Source organism: Otolemur garnettii, unplaced genomic scaffold (genome assembly GCF_000181295.1).
Source record: "Otolemur garnettii isolate 467f Iridium unplaced genomic scaffold, OtoGar3 scaffold00017, whole genome shotgun sequence".
NCBI lineage: Eukaryota > Metazoa > Chordata > Mammalia > Primates > Galagidae > Otolemur > Otolemur garnettii.
In genome coordinates, this window is record NW_003852412.1 from 28,231,607 (window position 1) to 28,245,935 (window position 14,329).

At 38.8% G+C, this 14,329-nt stretch overlaps 1 protein-coding gene across 1 annotated transcript in view; it reads right to left on the reverse strand.

The window, feature by feature from the left end:
- MCTP1 (multiple C2 and transmembrane domain containing 1) overlaps positions 1–14,329 on the reverse strand; it is a 601,695-nt gene that overhangs the window by 197,085 nt on the left and 390,281 nt on the right. The window contains exons 8-10 of the mRNA XM_003785982.3: positions 12,075–12,152; positions 7,577–7,747; positions 4,753–4,883 (exon numbers count right to left, since the gene is read on the reverse strand). Of these exons, the coding sequence (XP_003786030.1) occupies positions 4,753–4,883; positions 7,577–7,747; positions 12,075–12,152 (380 nt within the window). The remainder of the gene's footprint in view (positions 1–4,752; positions 4,884–7,576; positions 7,748–12,074; positions 12,153–14,329) is intronic.

Below are 14,329 nucleotides of genomic sequence, written 5' to 3' on the forward strand. Positions count from 1 at the left end.
AAAAAAAAAAAAAAAAAAAGTTATGATATAAGCATCTTGGTAAATATATGAGCTTATTTTCCCCCAAATACAATTTATCATTTTAAAGTAAACACAATAGACCTTTATAATGCATTAATTCTTCTCTTTTGCATTATTCTCAAATGTCTTTCCACAATGACACTCAATAAAACTCTGTTCTTTCCACTAAGTTACGTTCTTCTAATTTCCTTCTCACTGGTGTGTGGTGTCAGATCAGTGTGCATTTTGAGAACAATGAGCCATATCACTTCCAGTATTAAGTCGAGCACCAGGTATTTACGTTCAAACCCCACAAATATTTATTGAGTATTTATTATGTGCCAGATACTGGTCTATGTACTAAGGATGCTTCAGTGAACAAAATACTTAGAAATCCCTGCTTCACAGAGCTTACATCTAGGGTATATCAAATGGTGGTTACATCAGTGGTGACCTCACAGCAGAACGGCGGAGAGGAGGTTTAAGTTTAAATAGACTTGGTGTGGATGTCTCCCTGATGTCAGATTTGCACAGACCTAAAGAAGGCAAAGAAACTGCAGGCAGGTGGATCCCTGAAGTGAGGGTGCTGGATGGAGGGAAGAGGCCTGGTGAGCTTGAGGCAGTGTGGCTGGGAGACAGTGGGGGGAGACACAGAACAGCAGAAGTTCAGGGTAGGGGGGCAGGGCCAGGCCAAGTGTTCGCGGCGGCCATAAGTACTTTGATTTTGCCCAGATTACAATGCAAAACAATTGAAGGGTTCTGAGCAGAGGCATTAAATTATTTTATTTGTATTTTAAAAATACGTGCACATATTACTCCAGCTGCTCTGTTGGAAATAGACTGCTGTGGGGGAGAAAGTGTAGAAGGAAGAGTAAGGGGCTGCTGCTCTTGTCGGGTGAAAGCCGTCGGTGGCTTCAACCAGAATTATGGTGATAGACATGATGAAAATGATCTGAAGGAAAAGTTACCAGGTTGCTGATGGCTTTGATGAAAGTGAAAGAAAAAAAGGAGTCAAAAACAAATCCAAGATTTTTGGTGCTGGTAACAAATAAAAGAGAAGCCCGGAGGAAGCACAGGGGACTGCGGGTGGGAAGTTTAGCTCTAGGATGTTAAACTAGAGCAACCTATCGCACATCCAAGTGGTGATGCCAAATAGGCCGTTGGGTCTAGGACTCTGGAGTTCAGAGAAGGCTACAGAGCGGGGCTGTACAGGCCTAGCTGTCCACTTCTAGAGCAGTGTTTTTCAACCTTTTTTATCTCATGGCACACTTGAACATATAAACTTCTGCACACTCAAATTATGTTGATTTAAAAAAAAAAAGAGTAAAAATGAAACCCAGCAGGTTGTTGGCTCACTCCTGTAATCCCAGCACTCTGGAAGGCCGAGATGGGTAGATCGCCTGAGCTCAGGAGTTCAAGATTAGCCTGAGCAAAAGTGAGACCTCATCTCTACTAAAAATGGAAAAATTAGCCAGGCGTGGGGGCAGGTACCTGTAGTCCCATCCCAGCTACTTGGGAGGCTGAGACAGGAAGATTACTTGAGTCCAGGAGTTGGAGGTTGCTATGAACTATGACATCATGGCACTCTAGCCTAGGCCAAGAGAGACTGTGTCTCAAAACATACAAACAAACTATATATATGTGTGTGTGTGTGTGTGTGTGTCTGTGTATCCTGTTTTGAACTTCTTTCAAAAATGATTTAATTAATGATCTTTAAACCTTTTTGCAGTACACCAGTCAAAAATCACTTCTCTAGAGAGTGTGGAAGGCATAAGAAATGTTGCAGTCACCTGGGAGCAAGATGGCCAGAGAGTGAACCCCAAGGCTCTCCAGAACTACAAGATAAGGCAGGTGAGGAAAAGTTTGTGCAGACCTAGAAGGAGCACGCAGTGAGGTCAGGAGACAGCAGGGAGAGTGCAGTGTCCTGGGAGGTAAATAAGAAACTCTTTCAAGAAGGGAAGTGATAGGACCAGCCCAGCATGTGACTGGATGGGGACAGCATGAAGATTGGTCACTGGCCGTTGAATTAAACAACTTGGTCACTGGTGACCTTGACAAGAGCTGTTTTGGTGGACTGTTGGGGGAAAATGCCTGACTTTGAGTGGGTTCAAGTAAGAACGGAAGTAGGGAATGTTCAGTGCTAAATTAGTTTTAATTGTTTCGACACTCCAGATTTACAACTGGTTCTCTCATTCATAGCCAGTCTTGTTTTTATTATGAAACAGAAAAACAAGCAAATCCTGTTATTCAGTTTGTATTCACAAAACACCTTTTCAAAAATCATTCCTCATGATCCAAATGGAAATAACATGGACAATAACAAAACTATGGCATAAGAAACTCTTCTGTATAGATAATCTCATTTATATAAAGTGTTCTCAAATTTGGGACTTAATACCCTTTCAAAAAGTTATTAGCCATGGAAGGGATAGCATTACCTTCCATGACCAACTTTAAATTTATTTAGCAGCCACCAGCCAACTCTCAGAATAGTTCCTGATTTCTAAAGTAATAGACACAGAAAGCTGCAATGATAGCATTTTGCAGACGGAAGGTCACAATGACAGTTTTACTCTTGTTTCTTTGAGAACTCAAATTTGGAAGGTAAGTCAATTTACTTCTAAAATCTTCTAGGAATTTAGTAATTCTATTATAATCTGCCTTATCTCTACCTGTGCAACCTTCAGATAAACATGACTTACCTACAAGCAGAAAGTCAGACAAGATCTCCAGTGCTACTGGGAAACTTATTCAAGCAAATAACTTTGAAATAATGATTAACCATAGTCATTTCCTCTCTCCACAACAGGTATCTTTGTTAAATTTAGAAGTATACTACATGTTTATGTCGCGTATCTTCCATTATGTCAAAATTCAACACTCATTCCCTTCACTGGGCAAAGTGGTTTCACAGATAGTCTAGAGCTGTCTTGTCTACTGCTGTGCTATACGATCTGAGCCTAAATAGCACATGACCAGAAGGATTTCTTCTATTTTTCCAAACTTCATATGAATTTCTTTGCTTCCACAGGAATCTAGAAAAAGTCCTATGATTCTTGATCTTCTATCCAGCTATTTGTCACTCTTCTCTCAAAGTTTGCTAAATATGGAAATAAGGTAAAGTGGGATGCACAGATTCCCCTCTCTGTAACTGTTTCTGCCTTTGAAGGACTCCTAATATTATCAAGTGAGGAAAAGGGAAAGGTCAGTACCAAGTGGACTGAGAAATTTTCATAATTTCTAAATGTGAAAATTCTTCTCAAAGAAAAAAATATATAAAAAGGTAGCTGTAATTATGAAAATAAATGTAGAAAAGGGGATAAGAAGCCTTTATGTAACCTGTGCATACAAGTACAGGAAGCCAGTCTATTTTCTAGTCACCTTCATTATTTTACAAGAAGGCTTGAGTACAAAGTAATGAGATTGAGTTAGCCAGCTTCACATGACCACCATTCTTATTATCTTGTCGTCACCAAATATAACCAATGTTCCTATAAACTATTAAAGTAAATTAATTATTTAAGGAATAGCTAGATAGAACCTACTGGAAAGAGCTTATATCCTATTAAGAGAGACAGAATCATAAATATATAATTACAATAAAATGTATTTAAAGTATTAACAGATGCATACCACTACTTAAGCTAGTGGTATATACCAAAGAGAAGAAGATAAAAATTTTAAGAAAACTCTGAAAATTGTGTTTTAAGGAAGGGAAAAAATATACACATGCTTTAAAAAGGATTGAAATGTAACATAGGATTAGATTACAGTAGTGTGTTTCCAATATCCTTTTATAAATAAAATATTAAAATTTAGCTGCAACTTATCTTCGAACTCTTTGTAATCTTATGAAGAAAATAATTGCTTAAGACATACATGTTTATAACAGAATCATATAAAACTGAAGAGATAAATATGTTGGATTGGATTCCTGTTCTTACTTTTCTAGAGTAAAATTCCCTTTACTATTAGCATAAATTTCCTTCAGGCTGTATTTTTAAAGACTTGGAATTCATGTGAACTACAACAAGGAAAGAATTTTTTTAAATGAACAAATTCTTTGGTCCACCATGATTTATCTCAGATTGGCAGGTTTCAATGCGTTGCAAAGGTGCATATGTAACTATTGAAAAATGTAAAAATAGGCTTTAAAATAAGAAAACAATTAATATAACTCAAGTAGTCATTCAAAATAACCTAGATTTGTGGGAAAACGTCATGTAAGCCCAGAATCCTCCTTTGTTCACTGCGTGATCAGGTTAACATGGAGCTGCCTCATTCACAGGCTTCCTTCACGAGGATGGGGGAGCTCTTTACAGATTTATGGACTCCTAAGAGATTATAAAGATTCTCTACCTCGTAGGGAGTTGTTGAAAATAATTCATTTTACAGTCACAATATGATTTGTGAAAATATTCTCTAAGATGACTTTCCAGACTCTGAATGTGCTCTTTGTTCCTTCACATATCTTGTATCAGATGAAATTCCTTTTTCTCAACTCCCATAACTTTTACGCACGATGTTTCTGACATCTGGAGAAAATTCTGGATATCAAATTCAGATAACCTGTGTCCATCAAGTGGTCAAAACTGCCACCTGCTGGTCAGGTTTTGAATCTATTTCTCAGTTTTCTTACCACAGTGTGATTCCTTTCTTCAACAGTAAAGATCAACAAGACTTATGGAAAATATTCTTTTAACAAAATTTCACTCTGTCTGGGGTAAAGCAAAACTACCAGCTGGTACACACCTGCCGATGAAATCGTCCCTCTTCCCAGCATCTTTGTCCCAAGCAGTGATATCAAGGATTCCTCCTGTTTCTTCATAGAGATGAAAATCAAACTGTTCCCTCCACTGAGGATTCAGAGTTTTGGGCATAATCTGGAAAACCAAAATTTCATTATGACCTTATAGCTAGCAGCTTTAAAAAAGTAACCTGAAACACTTAATCAAGTGTCTTCTGTTTCAATAAAAGCTGTTTGTGTGGGGAAAAAAGTATCTAAAAAGAGAATGTAAGTGTGGTATCAGAACAAAATGTTCCAGCAATAATGGAACTGGGTCAGTATATCTCCAGCTTCTTTCCTGCATAATGGCTGCATGAACTCTAAAGGATGTGTGCCAAAAATCAAAAGGCACCTCTTGACTATCTTAAATAATAGACGAGAAATACATAGAAAAGGTAAACAGCCTATAAATTAAACAGCTCACTGTGAAATACCAGTATTTGTTTTCTATAAACACATTCACGCCTGAAGACACGACTCATAGAAAGTCAGCTCCTAACAGCAGACGGTGGAGATCCCAGAGCTCCCCACACACTGGAATCCTGAGCTGAGCACAGAAAAAGCAGCCAATGAAGTTCCAAGGAGCAGGAAAAAGTAAGCAGCTCTGGGGTGGTCAGGCAAACTCTTACTTAGATTGCAGCCCTTATGGACTAGTCCCACCTTCTTTTCTTAAGTGACAGGATAGAGTTTATTGACAGAGAGAAAGGCTGAAAGGCATGATAAGCAAAGGAGGGAGAACTGAGCCTCTGACCCTAGAGGTGGGGAATCCAAGGCCCATTCCCATTTTACAGAGAGAGAAAGTGAAACCTAGAGTTTAAGCGACCCTCAGAAGGCTAGTGTGTTTTGATATCTAAACTATAACTCCCAAAGTCTTTAGAGCTTCAGGACTCTTCTCCCAAAACCACATGGCAAACATGTTTGTATATTAATAAATGAATACATGTACATGAGTATACACAGATACATGTGTACATACATATGTGTATATAGAGAGATACTTAGTGTATACACACAACACAAACTGCAATTCTGTCTCTTCAAGTATTCAGATTCAGTATTCAAGTATTCCTGGTAGAACCCATGAGCAAGTGACTGACACGGATGTGTCTCCACATTCCACTCACCATCAGGTTAAGCGACACTCGTATTTGTTTCCCTGTTCTTTCTGTTTAACTGGAGGGTGTGCAGTGGCCTTTTCCCTCTTAAAGTATGACAGAGCTTCTGATGTAAAGAGTTTGAAAGCAATGAAGTATGTTATGTGCAAAAGTAATGCAAATGAATCACAGTTTTTAAAGTTCATGATCTGAAATTAATCAGCAATACATCACGGAAAGAAAGAGCAAAGAGAGACACCTGTCCACAGCTGGATTTTATATTTCATATCTAAAGAGCAGGACTATAATGGTAAGTAACGTTCTCAGCCTGCTAGAACATGGAAATGGTGTTAATTGAGAAAGGAGAAAATAGAAGTGGCCACAGGTACCTGTTTTGGGAATCAATAGCTACATTAAAATATGTTCTTAAGAAGGATGACAGGAAAAAATAGATGGCATTTAATAAATGCTATGACAAGTCAAGTGTCTTGTAATTGGCTCCGATGAATTCCTAGGCATTTGGGGGAGTGGTCTGTCTTACTTATCTGGCCATTTTCAGTAGGATTGCCCTCTCTGTATGATTTCCTTCAGATCAGATGTGGTATCTTCCCTTTCCGTGTGGGCACTCCAGGGGGCCTCCAGCCGGCCTGTTGGCAGCACTCACTGCCCACTAATGGATCTGCTCCGTGATGTTCCTGATTACCTTAAATACTAATGAAAACTTCCTGGACTGGCAGGGACCCAGGCAGGATGGTTATCAAAAACACATAAAAATGATGACACCCAGGCAAAGGAACTCCTATCAAAGTGGAATGTGGTCTTTAATACAGGATGGATGTGATCAGTTGTCCTAAGACATCTGTGAAGGTCTGCAGTAAAACTGACCCATGAAGAGCTCATAGATCAGACATGTCACCAAAATGTAGCTATGACTACTGCTACTAATTGTTACTATTTCTACCACCATATATTGTATTATTTAGCACATTGTTACTACTAGTATAGTAGTAACATACTACCACTGTTGTTCCTCCTTTTCCTTCTGCTATTAACATTTACTGAGTGCTTCTAACACAGGCAAGATGGTGCTCTAGGCATTTACACACATAACTTATGTTCACTTAATCTTCTTGACAATGTTGTTAGGTAGGCCTTATTTTAATTGTCATTTTTACAAGTGGGGAAATTGAGGCAGGGAGAGAGAAAGTAACTTGCCCTATGGCACACTGCTTGTCGTGTTTCCTGAATACATTTTAAAAAATGCAACTCATATTGGTGAAAATCAAGTTGAATAAAATGCCTCAGAGCAAGGCACAAAGAATTTGAAGGTATGTAAAATAATGTCCTTTGCAGGACTGACACCAGCCGGTACTCTCTGAGCACTTTACATGACAGGCAGCAACTATTCTTTTTTTTTTTTTTTGGATTGTGGTTGTTTTTTCAGTCCTCACAGTTATGCCAAGAGATGGTTCCTATTATTATTACTATGTTATAGATGAAGAAATTGAGACGTGGAGAAGTTCAGTAGTTTACCCAAGGCCACCTGCACATAAAGGCAGGACCGCAACCCAACGATGCATGGCGTTCAAAGAAGGTCTATTAAACATTTCAAAAATTATCTACCCATCGATTTTCCCTTTTCCGAAGCACAGTCATCAACTGCATGTTGACAGGAGCACAACAGAGATGTGGCTACCTTGCTCTTGTACTTCTGATGCCCGAGGCGGAACTTCACGTAGGGGTCGCTCAGCCCGTTGGAGTCCATGGCCTTGAGGGCCCGCCCCTCAATCAGGGTGACGCTGACGATCCCTCTCCAGAGGTGGGACTTTCTGTGTAGGTCGGACAGACGTAAACTTTGGGTCTGAAACTTTTGGCAAAGGAAAACTGAGTTAGATTATTGTGTCTTAGACCCAAATACCTCACCTGGCATTACTCTTGCCCCTGTTACAGTTATTCAAAAGAAAAAGAATAAGCTGTTACAATTTTTTAAAAAATAAAAGTTATTTATGGAGTATACTTATTAATTATGACATTGACAAATTATAAAGTTATTTCATGATAACTTGTATTATTTCCTTGTGTAGAAGAGATGACTGCTTGGTACAGTGTACCCTTTCAACTCTTAAAATTGTAAGATGTAGATACTTCAAGAACATCAAAGACTATTTGTATGTTTCTCAAATAAGCCTGTGTCAAAATATGTATAAATGTAGTAAATATCAAAGGCCTCAGTCACACTGTGGGTATTAAACTTTCCACTCCTGTATTTACAGCTTCTGAAGATCTCTTTTTGTTTCACACATGGATTATACAGGTGGTTTTTAGTTGTAAGATTAGTTGCAAGTGGGATTAAGATAATTAAAAACCTTCTTTCTTGTCACATGACTGGGTTTCAGTGATGGGGTTTCAGCTGACCAACTATTTAAAGTGCCACAGAGAAGAAATGAAATCAACATGCCGACCTAAGATGTTTTATTTATGCCTCAAATTTGCATCACAAATATTTAAAATTAATTTTTAAATGATAATGTTGTTTATATTGGCAAGTATGTTTCTGGATTTATTTCACATTCCAGTATTTGAACATTTTATTCAATGATTTTTATTATGTTCAATCCTAAACCACAATATTTAAGCCAGGGAACAAAATTAGACTTTTTAAAAAATTAACAAGTCTACTAAAAATGGACATATACTCTCTTTGAACTAAAGTATATATGAAACAAGCCAGACAGTAGCTAAGTCTTAAAACATTTTCAATATGGATTTAGCATTCAAGTTATTGTTTCTTTCATATTATCAAGCACATTTTTTTCCACTTGTAGTTATTTTATGAAGTACACTTCTGAATTATAGGTTAGCCCTACTTTCTGGCTAATCCCTTCTATGATATGATACACTAATGGTATAAAGCCATAGCTGATTTTGTATAACTCCCGCTCCCACTGTGACTTCCCACCTTTCCACAGCATAGGAAGGCCATTGTCATTTTTTATCTGTCATCATCAAAATTGAGGCATTGCAGGGTGTTTTATGAGGAAAATGAAAAGACAGTCCTTCTCATATTTGAACATCCAGTAATAATCATTCTGAATTACATTGCACATTCCCCTGCCTTGGGGAGCAGAGCATCTGACATCTTGGTGGCTCTGCAGCGTTACCGTCAACACAGGACTCTGCCTACACACTCCCCTCTGTGAGCTTCAAAAGCAGTGTGTTCTCAAGCTGTCCAGGTGTGTTCTGAGGTGCAAGGGAGACTTTGTGGAGAGCCCACAAGTTCCCCAGAACGCCATGCCCACTTCAGCCGGGACTCCTCTGCCCCCATCTTTATATTGGTTTCCACACTGGATTTTGTTTGAACCAAGGGCTTCTCACATCCAAATCATTGTTTAGAAGCCATTGAATTGAATGGTGGCCAGGTCTTTTTTAGTTTCATGCTACTTATTATTATATGACACAGCAATGGATTTTGGTGTGTGATTGTGTGATTCAACCACTTTGATGTTGTTGAAACTGCCTCTACCAGCAAACTCCCAATCAGATTCTAAACGTTCAATCAGAAAGCTTTATTAAGTAAAATGAGCAGCAAAGAAGGAAAGAAAGAAAACAAATAACTTCGCAAGAAAAAATAATTTGTTTAGCAAAGGCCAAGGGGTTAATGGCTGTCCATTTATACAGAGCTGAGAATTCAAAAGGGTGTCTGTGTACATTATATCATTTAGTTTCCACCAAAACTCTAGGAAGTAGCAAGGCGAGGCCTTTTACTGATGACAGACTTGATTCTTAGAGTGGTTGGGCTTATAAATGGTGGATGTGTAACTAGAACTCCAGTATTTCTGACCTTGATTCTGACCTTCTCCCAAGATACATGTTTAAGGCAGACACGCTCTCATAGGTTTAAAGGTAATCATGATTTAAATATGATGTTGCCAAAGGGTAGTCTCCAGTTAAGTGGGTTGGTTATATTTGAAATATATTCTAGTATAAATTTTCCTACATGGCTATTTCAGGAAATTACCTATTCCACAAGTACATGTATATTTATAACATTTCAGCTTATTGAAGAATATACTTAATGCTATTTTCTATGCACTCTTTAGAAGCCATCAAACGTTAGGTGGGTATAATTAGGTGCTCAGCGTCTTCATCAGCAGCACTAGGCTGGTGTCTTTGATAAGATATGTCTTCACCATATCTGAAACCCTTTCTTGCTTGCCCCTCCTCCTTTTATTCCCCCCACAAAAGAACATGACCTTCACTTGCAGGTAAGGAAGGAGGAAGACTGCTTTCCAAGGCATCCTTCATGCTTTCACCAAATAAAATGACCTTAATGGATGCTTTGCCTGCTGTCATTAGTTGTCATGAAATGCTTTTCTATAGTCTGCAAGAACATTTCCAAAACAACCTGCGAATCTAAGAGGGAGGAGGAAAGAGAGGATTTCTTTACAAAAACAGGGCTAATGCATGTGAGAATTAAGGTGACCTATGCAAAAAGTTAAGAAGAAGAAGGAAAGGAAAAAAGGCTTTGAGACGTTATTAAGATTTTTAAAAGTACCTTTTTCTTTATTAACAATTATTCTAAATGGGGCTTCACTAAAAAGAAACCCCATAATTCAGCGGTCAATTTTATTGAGTAACTGCATAGTCATGGGACAGACAGTCTAAGTGTGAACAGAAACGTGAAGCAAAATCCCAGGTCTGGTGGAGAGGAGACGCCCGCAGACAGGCACAGGTGCTCCTCACACCTCGTAGCGGCCCCAAAAAGGACGACCTAGCTCACCTAGGAGAGTCATTTATTACTTTTATGTATTTTAAAATCGAGGTCCTAGGGAGCTCACTGAAGTGTGGAGATGAGAATTTCATAGGTAAAAGAGACTTTGAGAACCAGTGACTCTGATGCTCTCCCATGTACCTTCTGGGTTGCTTCTCTGTTTAGAAGTTTCCTTCCTCTGTGCAGCCATGTGTGGGCCACAAACCAGCAGCAGTGACACCACCTGGGACCTTGTGAGAAATTCAGACCCTTGGGCCATCCCAACCAACAGCTTCTGGTCTAACCATCGCCCAGGAGCTTCTGATACACACACGTGTGAGGGCTCTTTCTTTAAATGTTATACAGTGTTACACACTCGCCTTCCCCTGTGTTCTGATACCTATTATTAATATAATCGCAAACATTATCCACTTTCCAGCACAGACATTATTTATATTACCTGAAGACCTTCCTTAGTCTTGCCTCTAAATTTACTACCAGGAAAACAGATTAGTCTGGATATTTGGGTCATTTAAAGGAGAAGTGGGAACCTACTGAACAACTGTAAGAACTTTAAATTATGTTCTTCCATTATTAATTTTTTCTCATAGGATATACTTAAATAATATGTATTTATTAAAGTTGATAATCACTCAACCAGAAATCATTTATTGAACACCTAAAAGGCAAAGAGTATTAAACAAATCCAAGATCTCCCTTAATAAACCAGCACTGGTTCTCAGTTGCCTGGGGCCATGCCCCAGTCAGGCCCTTGTTGAATCAGAACTCCCTCTGAGAGAAGAATAAATAGAAAAACCAATCCAGTTTCAAAGCAAAGAAACAAGTCCACAAAAGGAAGGAATAATTTTTGAACTTGTTTGTTTTTCCACAGTTTTTTTTTTTTTTTGGCCAGGGCTGGGTTTGAACCTACCACCTCCAGTATATGAAGCCAGGCACTGCCCTTTGAGCCATAGGCACTGCCCTAATTTTTGAACTTTTAAGGCAGTAGTTCTCAAATTTTAGCAGTCAATATATTGAAATTGCTGGGCCTAATCCTCCTGAATGTGGAGGCCAGGTCTGTATCTTAACACACGCCCCATAGAACCCTCATACCCAATGAGGTTTGAGATGCCCTCATATCAGCAAGATGCATCCCAGTTCAAAATTAATAAAGAATATCAAGATACCAGGTAATAAAGAAAGTGCAAACTCTGAAACAATTAGTCAATAACATGTATCATTAGTTAGATTTTAGAAATAATAGGCAGGCATTTAAAAGAGAGTATTATTTTAGTACTGTTACTCCTTGAGAGAGAATTCAAGATGATGATACCTTTTCCTACATATAAGATAGGTTAGGGTAGGGAACGGGTAAGTTGGCCTTCAGAGTTCACAGTTCATGCAAGCATAGAAAAAAATAAATGAACTGAATGGTTGAACTTACTTGTATGTTTTGGCAATAAGGACTCTGAAGCTCTGCTCTGCACAAGCCCAGCACAGGGAGAACAGGCCTGCCACGTGTCTGGATGAAAATGAATAATCAGAACCATCTGGAAAAACTTTGTGCTACTCTTCACCCCCCAGTTTGATCAGGATTTGGAACTGCTTAGTATTTGAAAACAGATATGTACTTGTTCCTCAAATCGCTGTCAGAGAGTGCCTTGCAGTTCAGAAGATAAACGCCAATGCAATGCTATGGTTTCCACTGCCACCTTCCTCAGCAGAATGACGCAGTGGGCAGGAAAATAAAGCCCAGAGGTTATATGGCCATGGAGGCTGCTTAAGTGGTTTTGAGTTTTTGTTAATAGGTATATCACAGGTGAGAAACAAAGTGAGGGAAATCATGGAAAGAGTTATTTTTCCAAGTCTGCTGCATCAATTTTTTTGGAGATTTTTATAATGTTAAAAGAAGGGATGAGTCTCCAGAAGAATAAGTGTTACATGGGCAGGGAATAGCTGCGATCATATTAACCTTGCATCCTACCTGTAAATCTTTCAAATGATTAAAGAGATATCACCTAAAATAATAGAGAAACTGGTCCCACGTTACCTTCCCTTTGAACAGGGAACTTACTTGCATGTTTTGGCAATAAGGACTCTGAAGCTCTGCTCTGCACAAGCCCAGCACAGGAAGAACAGGCTCTGCTACCAAAATGCAACCTAAAGATCCCTTCACTTTAAGACCAAGAGCAGCAAGAGATGGATTAAGAAGATACAGCAGAACTAGAAATTCTAGAAGGAAAGTATCATGGTGGAGTTGAGAGTCTGTCTTGAAGGTCTTTAGAGCAGCTGGAGGAAGTGTCTGAAGGGCAGGGTAATGGTAAGAGCCGTCAACTTTAATATTAATTGCATGAGCAGGGAGGATGGGCCCTGGACAGTCTGAAGGATGTGCTAGATCACACAAAAAGAAGGAAAGATTTATTAAACAGGCATCACATGCTACATTTTCATATTTTAGTGTTTTTCATGACAGAAGAAGGTAAAGAAAGAAGGCACAGAGAAGATAAACAACCCCACTCAAAACCAAATGGCTAGAGACTGGGATTTGGGTCTGAGCTGCTAACATGTGATCCTTGATTTTCCCCATGACATCTCATTTATTTTTGGACAGAGACTAAGAAGTTCATGGTACCAAAAAAAAGGGGTGGGGGAATTAATTGGTAAAGGATTTTTCAGATTAATTTTTTTGGATGCAGTGTATACCTGCATATATAGATTACTGAGAAAGGCTAATAAGGGGCTTAGAGGAAGCAAACGTAGGCAGGTGGTGGTGACCCCAGCATGTGATGTTCAGTAAAGCACAGAGAGTTAACTTTACCTCTATAGTAAATTATAGCCTAATAGCTAATAATAATTTGATGAAGTTGTAGAATCCAGCACATAAATGGAGAACACTTCTCCTATTTCAATTCCAGTCAATAAAGTTTACTAATTCCATTCCTTGGAAAACTAAATCATTAATAATAGGATGTATCCACCTAGACCCTGATTTAAAAACAGATCAAAATCAAAAAACCTATTTAGATTTAACTTGTGACTAAGGGAACATAGTTCTACCAATCCTGTCCTTGTTACGTACAAAATAACCCTTGGCTTTTGTTATCCTGGATATTATCATGAGTATCTAATCCTTCCAAATGACACCCAGACACTGAAACTGCAGTGACAGACATTGCTGTGTGTGACAATAAGCTGTGTGTGGAGGCAGCTCTTTTCTCCATTGTCAGCACAGGGTGCATGTGCTTTTATTTAATCAAATGATCCCTGAGACACTACAAAGGAGAGATAATGACAGCCTAGAATGACTGTTTTGTGCTGCAAAGACCAGAGTGTGGAGCAATTACTAGCTTAATCCGAGGCATAGGCATGATCTATCTTTTCCTTTCCCTGCTGAGTTTACTCCAGTGAATTGTACCTGGAGGATAAAGCCCAACGCGGGCATTTGTTCTGTAGTCTATCCACCCTCTCAAGACACGATTGCTTTTACAGAAAACCTCCCGGAGCTTTGCGCAACCCAGTTTGAAGTGTCTCATCTAATAATAAAGCTTTGATACCTTTTTTTCTTAGAAGACGGTTTACTGACACCATAATCCTTAGAGAAATTCTTCTGGTTTTTATCCTTAAATTTTCTTTTGTATTTCTATTGCTTCTGGATATAACTTATGGTGCCTGGAAGTTATTTATGCTCACATAAGATGT